This window comes from Magallana gigas, chromosome 6 (genome assembly GCF_963853765.1).
Source record: "Magallana gigas chromosome 6, xbMagGiga1.1, whole genome shotgun sequence".
NCBI lineage: Eukaryota > Metazoa > Mollusca > Bivalvia > Ostreida > Ostreidae > Magallana > Magallana gigas.
The window spans coordinates 46,156,462-46,173,895 of record NC_088858.1 but is presented as its reverse complement, the minus strand read 5'-3'; the positions used below and the strand labels follow the sequence as shown (position 1 = coordinate 46,173,895).

General features: G+C 36.9%; 1 protein-coding gene across 3 annotated transcripts; it reads left to right on the top strand.

Annotated features, from left to right (window-relative positions):
• Positions 1 to 109: 109 nt before the first annotated feature.
• On the top strand, positions 110 to 16,911 carry LOC105346955 (microtubule-associated protein futsch). 3 transcript variants are annotated; one of them, XM_011455768.4, is made up of 4 exons: positions 110 to 321; positions 9,392 to 9,484; positions 9,846 to 9,878; positions 11,605 to 16,911. In XM_011455768.4, the coding sequence occupies exons 1-4, from the start codon at positions 177 to 179 to the stop codon at positions 15,312 to 15,314; spliced, it is 3,981 nt and encodes a 1,326-aa protein (XP_011454070.3). In that variant the 5' UTR covers positions 110 to 176; the 3' UTR covers positions 15,315 to 16,911. The 3 variants fall into 3 exon arrangements, with proteins under 3 accessions (XP_011454070.3, XP_011454069.3, XP_011454071.3); XM_011455767.4 differs by having other exon boundaries at positions 111 to 321; positions 9,843 to 9,878; XM_011455769.4 differs by lacking the exon at positions 9,846 to 9,878 and having other exon boundaries at positions 111 to 321.
• Positions 16,912 to 17,434: the final 523 nt, after the last annotated feature.

Here is a 17,434-nt window from a genome sequence, read left to right as displayed (position 1 = left end):
AATTCATATTTAGTATAACCTCTGATGTAAAATTGTTCGGCTCAATATTAGAAAGTATGACCTAATGCATATTCGGAACACTGCACAGCATCTGGTGACAGACGGCGATAACAACAGAAGTTCCCCGAAAGTGAACGTACTTCCTGTTGAGCTCGCACCGGTTTATTGCAGAAAAGATGGAGTCTGAGAACGGTTCAGGCGCTATCGCGGGGAGTGACAGCATTGTTCCAGGTGTGGATAAGGGAGCGGCACTTTTGCTAGTGATTGGGGAACCCAGCACAGAAGATGAGAAAACTCAAATTTTAGGAGAGATCACTCGAGGTAGGTGACATCAAATATACCTTTTTTCAAAAGTGACAATTTATGCGATGATTGTTATAAAAATAATGCTAGATGAAAGCAAAAGTTATAAAAAGGAATTTCGGACCTTATACAAATAGTAAAATAAAAAAAGAAAAAAATTAAATGGTTTGTGTGTAGTGATCTCCAGCTCTGTCGAGTGTTGACGGGCGTGAGTCACTGCAATCCAGGCTGACATAGATTATGATAATGGAGTAGTGAAAAAAAAAGCACCTCGGCGACTGTTATTGTACGCCGGTATATGTGTAAACAAACATTGCAATAACAGAATGTGTGTTTATTCCCTTGCTGTTATACTCGTCTCTGTCTGGGGACATAACTTTTTCAGACTGCCAGCATTACATTAATCGATTGGGATGATTCATATGCTTTTGAAAATGAAACTAGATTTGACAAAGTTTAAATGCTGTCTCGTATTCTATCCTAATCATGATAGACATGCTCTGAAGCCCAGGCAAAACATGGCATATTTTTGCTTTTATTTAAAAGTACACTCATACTTTCCACACCCCTTTTTGTACAGAGTGACGCTGTCAGGCATATTCTGTTTTGTTTATCAGTGTGAGTGGTACATATAACTTATTTGAGAGATGATACTAAACTGTATTATCAGCCCACCATGTTTCAAAACTCTCTGATGATGGGGGAAGTGTTTGTTGGGCTTTCAGATCGTCCTATTTATCAGCCTCCCAGCGGGTTTTCTCTAATTGTAATGATAACAGCTCAATGGTTTATCACCAAAGAAGTTGATTTTTCACTCTGCCTTCTCTGTTTACCCCTTGTGTAATAGTAGATTGATAAAGTTATCTGTTAAACCATACCTATAGAGTCAGAAATCACAACAAGTTCACTGGAGGATGAAGACACTGCACCAGCAATTAACAGCAGTGAATAAAAACAAAACTCTCAGTTGGCCGTTGCAGTGATGGCAGTCAATTAATTCACTGGCACATGTATGATTACGTTATGCTCTTTAAAATTTTGTGCTAGATGGGGGAAAAAAGAAGACCGACAAAAGTCATACAGTTGAATGTGAGAGCTTAAAAGCTTCTTAAGAGGCTGAGTAAATGTGTAAAGTGCTGTATTTCAATTGAAATTCTGTGTATTCAAGAATATAAATTGATCACATACATGGCATGGATGTTAACGGAATTTTCATGTAATGCAAACTTCAGGTCCTCACAGTGCATTATACTTTAATTTTTGTCCCACCTACTTTTTAGCAGATTTTTGTGGTGCACGTATTTAGAAGAAATAAGAGAAGAACAGATTCTTTTTTGTGCAGGGATATTGAATATTTTAGTTTTTCTGTTAAATATGAAGTGCAACACAATCTTGCTATCAGAATTTCAATAACTGTAATGCAACACCTGCAGGTAAAAAGTTTTGTTGGAGTAAAGCAAGGAAACTGTGAAGTAACACAACCTGCTTTGTAAGGGGGCTGTTTTGTAAGTAACTGTGTTTAGAAAATATCAATGGTGGCAGCTGTGACAGTGAAAAATGGGCGCAGCTAGTATCTACTGCACACACACACACAGAGTGCTGGTATAGGATCACACTACTTTTTGAGCTGATTTGATTGACATATCAGCTGATCTCTTGAATCTGAGAGGGGAATATTGGTATATTCTTATTGACAACCCCAGGATTTGGAACACTCTGGTACAGAGTAGGTCAAGATTTGACTGTTTTTCGAGTGGGTTTGGTTTGTTGCTCTTTGAATTAACACAAGTTTGGAAGAATGTGAAAGAGAAACAGATGTAAAGTGTTTAGACTCTCTCTCATTGAAGCTGGAAATCTTCTCCATGAATGATGTTAGACAGTGAAGAGAAATTTTATGTTGTGTAAATAAGACTGCATGGACAGGATTTAGATGAAAACATCTTGCTGTGTGTAACTTCATGATGAACTTATTTGTTTAATCAACCCTCACTCCCATCCATCCTATATTTTTACATTCCATTGAAAAGATGTTCCTTTTATGCATTCTAGCTCTAGTAGACTATCGTGAAACAAAATACAATGTAATGTCAAGTTGTTGAACTTGGCTGTCTTCTCTTGTTAAAGAAATAATTCAGAACAGCGATACAAGAAGAGATTGCTTTTCCTACTGTTCATTAACTAGTCAGATTGTATGTTTGCCCCCAATTCAGAGCTTTCTGTATGGAGATGAGAAGGTTGACTGGGGATGAATCAGCTCTCTGGTTTGTGTGGCAGAAACAGGAGTCTAACAATTGATCATTCACTGCTTCAGAGCTTGCTTGTCTCTTCTGCTTCATAGAACATGTAAAGGCACAGGGGTCTCAAAACATTACCATTTACCGGTACCACCCCTCCAAAAACATGCCATCATGGCAAAAAAATCAGAATACAACATATTACAAGGACTCGAAGCTCTCATTAGATGAATGAAGGATGCAAAAGCAGAAATGTGCACATCATGAAGTTCTGACCTTGTTTTGAAATTGGGCCACAACTATATATACATAAACAAATCAGCATTTTACAGACACAGCAATCAAATTAAAAAGATTAAGTTTCCTCTACAACCATTATTTGTCAAAACTTGAAGAAGGATTAGTAAAGTGACAGAAAACTATTGTAATCTGTATTGCTGTATATATTGATTTTTGTATCTGTTCATGGGGTGAGTGATTTCATCCATTATCAAGCTCCATTGATATCAGATTGCTCCCATAATGACATAAGTAGTATAAAAATAGCCATGCTGATCACATCAAGTGACAATGATACGAAATTGTAGATATTTGCTTATTGATGAATAATCATAGCTGTCAGTGCCAATATTTGCTGTAAATCATTTTGTAAATAATATAAGGAGAAGTCTAGATCAGTCGGAATGGCTGCCTTGGGTAAGTTATTATTTGTAGGTGTCAAAGGTCAAGGTCATTGTAAGAGAATTGCAGACAGACTGGCTTGTTGGATTCAGTGATCAGAAAAGCATCTCTATAACTTCCATTAATTACTCTGCTCTATCATAAACATGTCTGCCAGATGGTTTATTGTCCAGTACAGGTCTGTTGGGATCATGTTCCTAGTTAAGGTGCAGATGTTGCTGGCTCTAACCTGAGGGTCTTGACCTTATGAATGTGATTAGGGATCAGTGACTTCATCAGGAAATAATCCATCAATATATTGCTATTTTATGTAGGCCAAAAATCAGATTATGGGTTGAAATTGAAAAGCCCAGCTTAAGTTTTGAGATGCTCTCTGAGATATCCCTTGATATGTTTATATTTAAACTGAAGTTTTTGAGCTGTGTCCTTGTTTGTGAGTTGTGATGCCCCAAGATACTTTTCTACCTTTTGGTAACAGATATATATTTACTCATATGTAAGTCTACACATTAAAATCCCTAGGTAAGAAGAAAAGTAAAGAGGATTTAAGAGAGTTTGATACACTTCTCATTAATCCAGACTCCTACACCATCTGTGTTATCTTTTTCATGTTTTGAGATCTTCCCTACCCTAAGGGGCATGCATTCCAGAGGCTGCTTGCTGCAGTTATGCACAGATGCAAACTGGAATGACAGATCTACGTGTTTACACCAGCACTGATAACAGTTCTATCTTGTCTATAAAAGACAAGAATCTGATAGAAAATCCAGATCTAGGGCTCAATGTTAATCAGGGCAATATATTTCATGGGTAATTAGCACTACCAGTGTGGTATATCATTAGAGGGAAATCCTTAACGAAAGGATTTAAAGATCAATCATGAGAGGGGAAAAAATTGTTAGCTAGCTAGGTTATAACTGGGCGTTCTTCCAAACTTTTGTCTCTGTCTCCTAAATATGTGTTAATGTAGAAAAAAACTGCAGACTTGAAACATGTCACTGGAACTCAAACAGATTTATAATTTGACATTTTTATCAGATTTGTTCTTGCAGCATATGTGTACATTGTGCATGGACAAAAAGATTTCAATGATGAAGAACAATGTAAATGAAGTGATACAAGTCTTAATAAAGCTCCATTTTCAAGCAGAGTTCCCGAAACGCACCGGTCCACCGGGGATCCCCAGTAAAATTTGAATGGGTCCGGTAAAATCTAAATTTAATCAGTCAAAATGTCCGATAAATTTTACAGACCGGTGTCGCGGCCATAATATTTTGAACCCGGGGTTCAATATTTTATGGGGGGGTTCAATATATCGCAGCGATATTTTGAACCCGGGTTCATAATATCGCATAATATATTGAACCCGGGTTCAATATTTCGGGGTATCAAAATATTATATGACACCGGCACTGTATAAAAAACAATTTACGAGACAGAGAGTCTAAAACTGTTGATTATTTTATTTCAGAGATAATTTATTAGTTGAGTATTTCAATAACATGCAATAAAAAATATAAAAACGTGCGGTGTTGTTAATCCGGATTTACGTGTTTTTTCTTTTACACACGTTGGTCAATATCCTATTTGATCATGATCTCGAGGTCGATTAAATGGACACCGGGGGCAACAAAGAGTACTGCGAAAAGAAAAGTTGATGTAGAAGAAGTATAGAAAGAGCAACACGGTGAAAAAGAAAAGAAGAGGGAAAGAAAATTTCATAACAAGTGTATTTTATTGAAATACTCAACTAATATATTATCTCTGAAATAAAATAATCATCATGAATAATTTGAATAAGAAATTGAATAAATTAGTCTGAAACATTTTTAAACAACTCTTTTTATTTTAGTTTGCATATTTTTGCAATAGTTTTAATGTCCGGTAGATTTTACAAATGTCCGGTGAATTTTGAATATTTACAGGACAATTGTCCGACAGATTTTGGACTGGTTTCGGGAACTCTGATCAAGAGGCTCTGAGTATTTCTCTTCAAATTTCCTGTCCACTTACTTTATTGTACCATCTAACTCTGATTTGGGTGAACCCCATCTGACTTTATTGAAAGAGACTCTAAATCAATCGCATACTTTTCTCCCCTATTTTTACAAAACTATATAAAGCAACATTGTTTTTATAAGCAGAATTGTTCACTATGCCAGATGTCATCACCTATTATCGTCTATCTCTCTGTGCTACATGTATCACAACAAACTTGGTAAAAGGTTAAAACTCTTAACGGTTTTCAAATATCTTGAACTCAAAAAGTTGGATCTATTAAATGATTGGTTTTTTTTTTTGGGGGGGGGGGGGTGGGAGGGGGGTAAGAGAAGTTGTACATGTATTGCTACATTATGCAACCTCTCTTTGATATGGACCTCTGATCTGAAGCAAAATTTTCTTGGCTGGATCTTGTCTTTTATCTTATTTATAACCCAAGAAGTTTAATAGTTGATATCAGGTTAATCAAAGAAGTTGGTAGAAATTTGATAATAATTCTAAAATTGACACAAGCTCTCTAAAAGTTTCTCGTTTAATTTAGATGATAGAATGGAGATGGTATTCAGTGTCAACATGGTGTTTGTGAGGAAGTAAGGGTCAGAGTAAGGTCACACAGTGACCACACTGAGCAGTGGGCCTCTCATCTGATGTCAGGGTGTGTGAACACATCCATTCATCAATTGATTACCTGTGATTATCCATAAACTGCCATGTTAAACAGACCTTGGGTACTTACTCTTTATGCGGGGATAGGGGGATGGTGACAAAATTTATCTGGCCCATTCATCTCAAAGCGCACAAACTTTTACGCAATGCTAGAAATTTTTTCATCAATCAGTGCTTGCTGGTCATCAAAAATTCTTGGCATCTTGATATGATCCATTTTTTGACAGAACATTTGAAACATTCAATATTTCGAATTATACAAATTCTTGATATTTGTACATGTATTTCTATACATCCTATGGATTTTTATCAGTACATGTATTTGAAATTGATGAAGATTCTTTACATAACTTTAACACATATCTTCTGTTATCAGCTAAACTTCAACACATGGCTGATTTATCAGTTACAAATTACCGAGATAAGGGTACCCCATCATCAATAATTACATGTGCAAAATTCCAGTCAGTCATACATGCATGCATACGTAAGTGAATTAAGTTGTGTCACAGAATGGTTCAAATCATTGTGGTTTTATGTACTACATGTAATATACCAATATACATGTATACCACATATCCATCAAAAATGACACAAGAATTTGGACAGGGAAAGAAATGGACATCTTACCAATCTGATCTCTCTCACTTTCTCCTCCACTTTCTTCCTTAGGGTGGACATGATTCTCGGGAGGGCCAGGTCTTTCCCCCTTACTCCGATCTCAAGACTTACCCCCTTACAAGTATGAACAGGCTTGATCTGAAGAAATAGGTTTTTCGACAGTTCAGTTGACGGACAGGGGAAGTTTTATTTATCATCCAACAACAAATAGATTATCTCCAAGGCATAAAGTCAGCCAGTCCCGAGGCTTAAGTGGCTAGCTTTCAGGGCGCCTATAAATTTTTGGGGGGGACCAAGTTCTGGAGATTATAAGTAAACACAATCCTCTAAATCATACATAGATTTAAATAGATCTGCGGAGGTTATTGTATATGCACAATGGTGGTGCACTTCTCAAAGTCAAAATGAAATGTTAAAAGAAATTGAGCTGTAGATGTGCCACTGAATCAGAAAGCAATGTATATGGTGTTCAGAAACTTTTTTAAAGAATATTATTCTCTTACTAGAAATATGAAAAAAATATCTTCCTTTGATACTTTGTTATTCATTCAGAACTCATATTGTTCTCATTCCCTTGAAATACAATGTACTTGCCTCAATTTTCATTGAGTTTCAAAAAGGATATGAGGCTAAAATAACATTGACTTTTTTTGATAGGTAAGGTTACCCCCCCAAAAAACCAGTAATCCCAACTGAAATACTCCATCTATTTAATCAAGACGAGGATATTGCAAATTTTGACAAGTGTGCAGACAATTAAGTATTCAGGGAATTGACAGAACAGTTTTCACAGGTGAAATTTGACAATGACAAACATTGGAGATCACTTTAGTTTTAAAATCACCATAAATCTGTTTAGCTCTATGAATGACATAGGTGTGTTAAGTGCTTGGGTTTCTCACTCCAATATCCACAGGTAGTGAGTATTTACCCAGGTATTCGCTGGAATGTACCTGTTTGCTCCTATTTCCACCACTGACTGCCGAGTTTTTATCAATGGTGACTAATGTCTAACACGCATAATATATCGGCCTCAATGAGTTCTGTGTTTTACCTACGAAACCTCACGCAACTATCCCAGCGCTCTCACCATTATATCATTGTTTGAATGAATGTCACACCTTTCACATTGAAAATTCTATAGACTCTTTGTTGGAAATATTCTTTCCTTTACATTTGAAATAATAACTTTAAACTAAATTGATAAGCATAAAAAATAATCATGGCTAACATAGTTGTATAATTGGTGAGAGTAGACTGTAGAATAATCTGAATTTGTTTATTTATTGTCTAGCATTGTGTATATGTCATGTTGAGGATTTTAAAAAAAAAGCCTCAAACCTATGAAATGTTTTGTATTAAATTGTGGATTTCTGAGTCATAGATAAAACTATGAACTAAAAAACGTGTGAAATTTAGTAATTTTGAATATTAAGTAAATGTAATACTAAAGACCACCTATCTGAAGGACTTATAGAGGTGAAATTGGGTATTATTTACAGATCTGTAACACTGTATCTTTACATTACATTTTCATTACGGTAGATGCTAAACTTGCCCAAATATTTATAGAGGAATTTAAGAAGGGAAAATATGCTGTTCATATGCTTTTGTTATAAAGTCTAAAAACTTGAACAGGAAGAATTTAGAACAATGTGAATTGTAAAGCTTTTGCCATGTTGGCAGTTTTCAAATGAATGTGACCTTTTCTAAATCTCCCTCCTTCATTGATGTAATTTTTCATAATCAATATATAACCACATTTGTTATACCAATTAACCTTTTAATTGCTTTTAAATCATTTCTCCAATATTTCAAATATCAGTTTTACTGCAGCAACAGTATGAAAGCATTTACAAGATATATCGCTTGAAATTGTGCTTAGAAGTAAATAATACATTTCAGCATTGTTCAGATTGCATTCAACAGCTGATAAAGATCATGTCTCGTGTTTAAAACACTATTTGTCAATTGAAGCTTTTTATTCCGAATGTAGAAGTAAATCAATAGCCAGCGTAATGGGCTATGTACATAATACCCAGGAACATCCCCAATAATTGGTGTCTCTGTTCAGATGGACTTGTTTTGGGAGTTGTCTGTAATGTATCCCAGGATGCAGCAGATACAGCACTTCCTGTCAAGTGTAGTCTGCCAGTTCCCTTGGCTTCAGATGTGCATTGTCATATGCCTTTTTGGTGCCAAGACAAACATAATTTTCTGATCATTGAGTCATACAAAAAAAATATAACAAAGCAAGGAAATTTGATGAATCTCTGTTGTATTAACATAATTTATTTAGCTGTACTAATTAATTCAGGACAGCACTCCATTGTTCATAGAGCGACTGACCTAAAGGGTCAATATTCGCCATCACAGCCTCGTATTCATTTAATTGAAACATAATTCGGCATGAACAGTATTTTACATCTTGGGCTGAATGTTTCATTAATTATTTTTAGAGTTTTAATTGGAGTACAGTTGAATCATTAATGTTTGTGGTAGCTCAATTCTCACTGATTTCTCCTCCAAAAATTTACATCCACAGTAATCTGCTTATAGTTTTCATTAAAGTGAAATTAAGAAAATTAATACACCCCCACAACCTATTGAAACCTGTTGTTAGGGCACAAACATTGGTTTCCCACTCCTCAGTAATACATAATGTACAGGTACTACATTTACTTGGTAAATGTATTACATGTACAATTTATGTACCTTAATTTGCACATGTACATGTACCAGTATTAGAATAAGAGTGTATTTTACACTTTGTATGGATATGAAGTGTTCTAAAGGAAACCTAAAATGACATGGGTGTAACTTATTTTATGAGGCAGGCCTATGTAATTTAAAACTTACTGAGATTTGAATCTTGTGTTTTGTAGCATTCAAGTACTGGGGATCAGAGGATGTGGACATCAATGAGGAACTCTCGGGCATCGCCAACCGGGCAGCACTGGGAGAGGAGGGGATCAATGGTAATCTGTCTCATCAGTTCTCTGTCTCAATGTCTCTCCACCTCTATCTGATATAAGCATTTTGTGCAGAACAAGGTTTTTCTGAACTAAGAATATTGACATAGTGGTAATGAATGCACATTGTCTTACCATATATAGAGCAGAAATTGAATAATGGATGCATTGGAATATTTTAGACATTACTTACAAGTCTTAGTGTAGGTAAAAGGCAATCTTGCCCTGTATTGACCTACAGATGCATTTTTAATACACATATAGATGCTAGACACATATAACAGAGCAAGTAGGTTTATGTAATGCTGATGCTAGATTGAATATACTAGAAGGATTGAGTCTCTAATAAATCACTCATTTTTAGCAGTATACCCTGTCGGACCGCACCAAGATGGTGCTAGTAAGTAAACTTTGCTAGCTTTGTCGGACAGAGAAATTCTCCTCCAGTCTACACAAGGTGTTTGTTTTACTGCAGGAAATCAATTAGACAGGTGGTTAATTAAAATCAGAAGTAAATGGCACAAGTTGGTGGTAGTCAGGTGATCACTGAAGGAAACTTGATTAAGAAAGCAGAATATTGAAAACTTTAGTACAAGAGCAGAAAATTGTGTATTTTCTCTGTAACATGATTTTCTGAGTACAACACATTGACTGTTACAAAGCATTTTGAAAAGGTTGTTTATATTTATAACAAAAGTGCTTTTGAGCAAAGAGAAAATTATATATTAAAAGCCTAAAAGGGAAGTATAAAATTTTTAAAAAAAATTACATAAGTACCAAAATGTGCAGTGCCAAGTGGGAAATGACATCATTGAAGTCTACAGATGTTTTAGAAAGAATTTCCTGCAGTATTGCGAACATGACCTTGGAACAAATCCCGCTTTGCATATTTTTTTTATTTCAAACAGGAAATGATTTTGTCAAATTTTTATTTTCCTTGGGCTATGGTACAATGGTGTTAATTTTTGTTTTTAATGTAGTAAGAATTTGTTGTATAGTAAATGTGTATTACGGTACCTATATACAACATGCAAATCAAAAAATTTTCTTCGCACTTTGATTTAATGCACGTTTGTTGTAAACTCTATTGCATAGAAGACATGTTGAGACTAAAGGAATTAAATTCATTGGTAAACTTTTGGATCATTGCTTCATGCAGACTGGATATGTAAACATGAGAGTACCAGTAGATAGGGGGAGGGGGGGGGGTAGATCTGGCTTCATTGAGCTTCAGCTGCTGATTACAGCAGTATGTCCTGACAGACAACAGATGTGGTGAGCTTCTGTTGATCATCTGGTGAATTGTTCTACACTCCTACATCTGTTAGAGCTTACTCCCATTTCTGTTACAGTGCTCTCATTCTGCTTCCTGTAGTCTTCGCTCTAATTAGCACCCACCAGAGGCCAAACGGGGTTTCATTTCCTCAATGTAGTAGTCTGGACTTCCATATCAATTAGAATATACATGTATATGTATAGATACATGAACAAACATTTTAAGCCATTAAAAAATATAGTACTTTGGGAGTTATTTTGGATTTGATAAACAAACCAAGTGCTTTATTTAATCTTGTTGTAGTGCCCATAAGTATCAGAACAGTTTAGCCTGTTATTTGTATATACATTAGTAGGTGGTCATTGAACATAAGTGTAACTATAATTAATGTCTACTTAGACATTATATGAGTATTTTGCATGTGACTTTCAATGGATTAAAAAAAATGTAATGTGCTATAAATTATATTGCAACAATATATATGTACTATAAGTTGTAAATCATCCTTTCGTAAAATTTCATGACCAATTGTTATCTTTATTAATTAGTAATGACTGCAAAGAACTGTTCAATACCAGTACATGTATAATATATCTAAAATTTGTGATTAATTGTGGAGGGATTCATTTGCTAGTGTTTTCCTGACAGTAGATGGCAGACACATTAAATGAATATTTTTTCAGTCTTGTAAAAACCAAGGGGTTTAATTATCAAGGAGGCAGGATGTCCATTGATTGCTTGAATATTATTGACTCTTTATATTTAATCTTGTTTGATACATCAATATTCTTTCCTAAGTTGTCTGCTAAATTTCACATCAAAACTTATAGTTGTGTGTTTTTCCTTTCAGGAGAGAGGGTCATTCGCCATAGGTCTGAGATGATGGCATCTGAAATCCTGGTCAACCCCCAGCTACAGACCCTGACCGCAGCCCTGAAGAACTTCTTCAGCATCGACATGCCGTACAAGCACCTGGTGTTCGCTGGACCCTACATGGAGGGCAGTGGGGCCTGGGTCCTACAGGATGACATCTTCTCCGTTTCCAAGGTCGTCAGTGTTCTGAATGACCCCAAGCTCAAGGTCAAGAGTAAGAAGTTCTGTGTTCAATGTCACCAGGAGGGAGAATGGAAACAAGTTAATCTCCTGAAAGTTGCTGGATTTAAAGATCACGGATTTACTGTTACTCCGACAGAGACACAGACAAACCATCATGGAATTATCCAGTTTGCTGCTTACATATCAAATTTTGTCAAACCCATGACCATAACTGATTTAATGAAATCCACAGACCTAGTAGGAAGTTTAAAGTTCACTAGCCCCACCATGTATATATTCCCAGGTTGTGAAGGCGACTCGGCTCTATTTGCCATGAGAGAATTCAACCTGCTCATCAATGGTGGATTCCGCAGAAAGTCATGCTTCTGGGACTTTGCTAGACACCTTGAAAGAATAGATGCAATGTTGATTACCCACTTAGGCATTGATAATGTATTTGGTATGTCTTCATTACTACAAAGAAAATCAGAAGGCAAAGTCAGCACTGACATAGGATATGTTTACATGAATGCAACTGAGAAGCCAGCCTCTCCGAATGGTTTGAAACTGGCGAGTCTGAAAATCAATGTAGCTGAAGAGGGCACAGGCATCGTAGAGGCATGCAAGAAGATTGGACTTGCTCCTCATCCCTGCACAAGAGCCAACTCCAGTAGTCCACTAGCACCTGTCAACCTTTATCATAAAGTAGGACATGGCACTTTGGATATGTATGTCCTGAATCCAGTCGCTGATAGCAAAGAGTTGAAGGAATTCTTACAACAATGGCAGAAAAATGGTGCAGATTTTGGACTTTCTCAAGGCATGCCACTGCCAAACCTTGTGTCCATTTGTGCTCTTTTAGTCTGGAAACCAGCTAATCCCAGTGAAAAAATCATCAGAATCTTATTCCCTGGAAATGCACCTCAGCACAAAATTGCTGAGGGCCTAGAGAAAGTGAAACATTTAGACTTTTTGAAATTCCCTAGTTGCAGTGCTAAAGACTTGTCTTCAAAAGGAGCCGGGAAGAAACCACCAGCTGCAGCAACAAGACCATCTTCTGGCAAACCTGCAGTAGGAAGACTCTCTCTTGAGGCTGGAAAAGCTGCAGCAAAACCCCCAAATGATACCAAAGCTGCTTCCTCTAAATCTCTAAATGGTCAAAGCAAAGCAAGACCTTCCACTGATCATAAAGCTCCACCAAAGTCTGTAAGTGACACCAAGGTGTCCAGTAAAGCTGAAGCAACTAAACCAGAGAAGAAAGATGTCCAACGCTCCAAGTCAGACCTAAATAAAACTGTAGACAAGCACAAAGCTAAACCCATTGAATCTCCAAAACATACTGCACCGAAAGCAAAAGTAGAACCAAAGAAGACCTCTAAGCCTCCAGAGGAGAAGTCCTCCAATAAAGGAACGCCTTCAAAGTCAACACCCAAAAAGGATATAAAACCAGTCGCTGAATCTACTCCTAAAAAGGCTTCACCTGAGAAAGAAACCAGAAAGAGTCCAGTCAAAAACAAAGCTGCTACTCCCACTAAACCCAAAACCCCTACATCAGAGGCTTCTGCAAAACCTCCCGTTACAGCAGAGCCTGATAAAAAAGATGTCAAAGTCCCAAGTGAACCAGAGGTAGCAGCCACTGGAAATCTTTTGGACTTTGATCCATTTTCTAATGTTTCACAAGGATTACCAACTGACAGTGGAGTCCCAGCACAGCAACAAAACCTAATGGATGATCCATTTTCCATGAAGAATAATACTGTCCCAGATGAGCAAGAACTCATTCAGCCTTCTGCACCAGTGGCATTCTCTCAACAAGAGCCGGATGTAATCCCAGAAGCATTTCCCAATGACATGGCTAAATCATTCAGCCAGCCAGAACAAGACCTGATGGGAGAACCGGATGTTGTTCCTCCTGGCCAGGTTGATAAAATTTCTGAAAATTTGATGGATGATGAAGGTACATCAGTTGATGCAATTAGTGCAGACAGAGCTCTACAGTCACCTGTGGAGCCAGCAGCTGCTACCATGGATGCACTGGACAAGGAAGATGCAGAGGTGGAAGATGGCGATGACTCGGCTGATGAGTTGGATAGTCAAGGTGATTCTGCAGAAGTGACGGCTGACCCAGAGAGTCAAGGTAGTCAGGAGGATGCCAAACCAATTGACAGAGAAGAGGATGTTTCTCCATTTGCATTTGAAAACAAGGGTTTCACAGACCTTTCACAAAACCAAGATGAAGGGGTAGATGAAATGTCGGAACAGACTAATACATCTGAAGAAAAGAGTGAGGCTGAAGATAAAGGTGAATCTGAAAAGGATGACGAATCTCATGGTGGTGGTCCCCAGGAAGTCCCAGCAGAGGATAAACCTTTCACTGAACCAGTCATATTTGATGATGGATTTCATGAAAATGAAAATAGCATACAGAGGGAAATCAATTATCAGGCCAATGGAGCACCACTAGACAGTATTCGGGAGGAAGATGATGCAGGCCATGGAAGAATGACTGATTCCATGGGAATGGGTCTCAATCCATTTAATGGTTTAGACCAAGCTCAGATAAATCAACCTTCTTCAGAACAGAAACCTTTTGCTTCAGATGACCCATTCCATGGACAGCTTAGTATGGGTTATCAACCTGCAAAAGACCCAGTGAGCATGAGGCAAATTCCTTGCCAGGAAGGATATGAATTTGATCCATATGGTGAAGGGGAAACCAAGAGTGATAGTGGGGAAGAAGACGTCGGCGAATTTGATGCAGACAAAGATTGGGGAAGACCTATGGGATTACCATCCCCACCTCCACCTGAGGAAAAAGCAGAGGCTGAAGTAAAGAAAACTGAAAAAGTGGCCAATGGAAAACACCCTAAGCCAGCAAGTTCAAGTAAAGAACCAGCCAAAAGTTCAAATACAACAAATAAAACAGCAACTAGCAGGGCTGCAACTTCCAAGTCTCTGACGGAAAAGAAAGGAGGTCTAAACACCACGAGAACAGAGAAGTTAAACACATCTCGAACAGAAACATCCTCCTCTACCACTTCCAAGCCCCGGCCGGCTAGTGCAACAGTGGGAGAGCCCAAAACTAAACCAGCCTCCAAGAGACCTGCCACTGCCACCGGCTCTACTCGTGCCTCTCCATCAGCTACAAAGATGCCATCCCTGCCCGCCCTGCATGCTTATTATATGGATTTGGCCTACATCCCTAACCATGGCAATCCTGCCACATGTGATGTGGAGTTTTTCAAGAGAGTCAGAGCTAAGCACTATGTATATAGTTCCATGAATCCCAACACTCAAACCTTGAATGCTCTTCTAGATGCTAAGGCATCATGGCAGGAGCCAGACTTACAAGTCACACTGATTCCCACCTACGATACAGATGTCCTCAGACAGTGGATGGTGGAAAAGCAAGAGAGGTTGACAGAATTAAAAGTTGAGGTAGCACCTTCTGCAAGCAGATGTACAGTACAGCTCCAAGAGCATGAGACCTGCTGTCTGGCCTATAGGTTAGAACTGTGCAGTTGAAGAAAGATTACAGATGTGTAATGATGCATGAAATCGGTTGATGACGATGAAAGTGCAAGCTTCCTTAGTTGACTGTGCCTAAATTCTCTGTGTGTGAAGTTTCAGCGGAACATAAAATGTTCCTTGTTTATCAAGCACTTGTTAGTTGTGACATGTTTCATTGTAGTGCTTGCTTTGATGGCCTTTTTCGTTACTTTTATATTTGAATGCAGTGTATGCTGTGGAGATGAAAAGGCAGTGCGTATGGTTTGTGTTGTGAAAATAATTCCTTGTTATATTCAGTTCAATGTGAAATGATGGGTCCATGTCATTGATCGAGAGTCATATAATGGGTGTGATACAAGACTTGTGATTTTTTTCGTGTTGATGCAATAATTCATTTTCGCTTCCATTTCTTTGAGTTTCAAGTGAAAAATAAACTGCACAAGTAAAGGTCAGTTTCTGAGCTTCTGGTTGTTCAGCAAATTAGTTTTTCAATTTTGTTTTTAGTTTTTTCTTGTATTTGGATTATTTCTTATTTGTTGGAAGATGAAGCTTGTCAGATATGTAATGAAATGTATGAGTAAAAGAGAGTAATACATAACTTGTGTCTGCTGCAGTGCGAGTCCAATTACCATGTTTACAACTGATGTTTGTAGGTTTTGCCATGTACAGACTGGATTTTGTGAAAACTTAATCCTGCTAACTTTGATATAGCACCTGACTGTTGTAACATTAATGTGACTTGGAGCAATATTTAATTGTAATGCAAATAAGGTAATTGTAAAATGTGAGGTGATTGTAATGTAACATGGTTTTGTTGTAATGCAGTATATGACATGCACATCGGAGATTAATTACGTGGTGCAACTAATATGCTACTTGATCACTGTAGCAAAAAGTGGAGTTGTGAGGTGCAGATTTTTATTTGAACAAGGATCAGGCTGGTTCTTAATTTACTTGTGGCTGCTGAAATAAATGTATTAAATTGTATATGTTGTATTGTGAGGAATGGGTTTTCTGCAAGAAAAAGACTGAATTTGTTTGTTTTTCAATAGGATTTTTTGTCAACAGAATAATATAAATCTAGTCAAGGAAATACAATATCTAGTAATCAGAAGTGTCGGTTTTCAGTACTTACTGTTTTTGTTGAGTGTAAAGATAACCAGTGCACCTCGAATGTCAAAGTTCAGATAACCAGGAGGTGTTTTGTCATATAATGAGGGCTCTGTAAATGCATTATAAGTTCAACATATTTCAATCATGGATGAAAATGTGTAAACCAAAGCAACATCTGTAATAAGTTGTGGCAAGTCACAAGGCTTGATATTGTGTCTTTGATATGAATTTTTTCAAGAAAAACATTAGCTGGTGACTTACTACATGTACCATTATTTTCAACATGTATAAAAGATAACACCTTATTTGATGTATTAATACATGTAGTTGTGAATGATAGTGCTATGTTGTCAATATCTTTTCTCTTTTTTTTACATTTTGTAAATTTTTATTGTACGCATATTTATAAAATGTTTGTCATTTTTTTCATTCCTTAACCATTTTTGTGCCAATATCTCACTGTGCATTAAAGCAAATAAATCTGGCCTTCATTTAATAACTGGTTGATTTTTATTGCAAAGAACATTTAGTATGAATACGTTATAGTGTATAATTGCTTATTTTCTCTCTGTAATTTTCGCCCTTCTACACTTGTAAAGAGTTATCCTGTTTTGAATTTGCACAGACACTGTTTGCTTTAAAAAGAGATCATTTGAGAAATCAGAATTTGCTCATTCTTAAATTTGCCTGCTGACAACGAGGGCTAAAGGGGTGAAAATTAAATAGGAGTGAATATATCCCTGTATACAGTACATGTATGAACTTTAGATAAACAGAATTAAAACCATCTTGTTCAATAATTAGATGGAACAAAAAAACTGCTTCGATCACAACAAAAGTATGCAAAGGCAAAATTTCGTGTAGTCTGTGACAATTTTTAGAAGGAATATTGGTTTTTCTCAAACATTATCCGTTAAGCCGCCTCCAGTTGCTCAAACCACAGCACTGAGTTATGCAAGTTATAGAAACTTATAGAAAGATATACAGGTATGTTTGGAATATGATGTTTTAGAAGGAAAGAT

What these genes read in the sequence shown, in the direction of transcription:
- LOC105346955 (XM_011455767.4), top strand. Translation starts at nt 177, where the DNA reads ATGGAGTCTGAGAACGGTTCAGGCGCTATCGCGGGGAGTGACAGCATT. An exon ending in TTTAGGAGAGATCACTCGAG is followed by an intron (nt 322 to 9,391) that starts GTAGGTGACATC and finishes TGTGTTTTGTAG; the next exon opens with CATTCAAGTACTGGGGATCA. An exon ending in ACCGCACCAAGATGGTGCTA is followed by an intron (nt 9,879 to 11,604) that starts GTAAGTAAACTT and finishes TTTTCCTTTCAG; the next exon opens with GAGAGAGGGTCATTCGCCAT.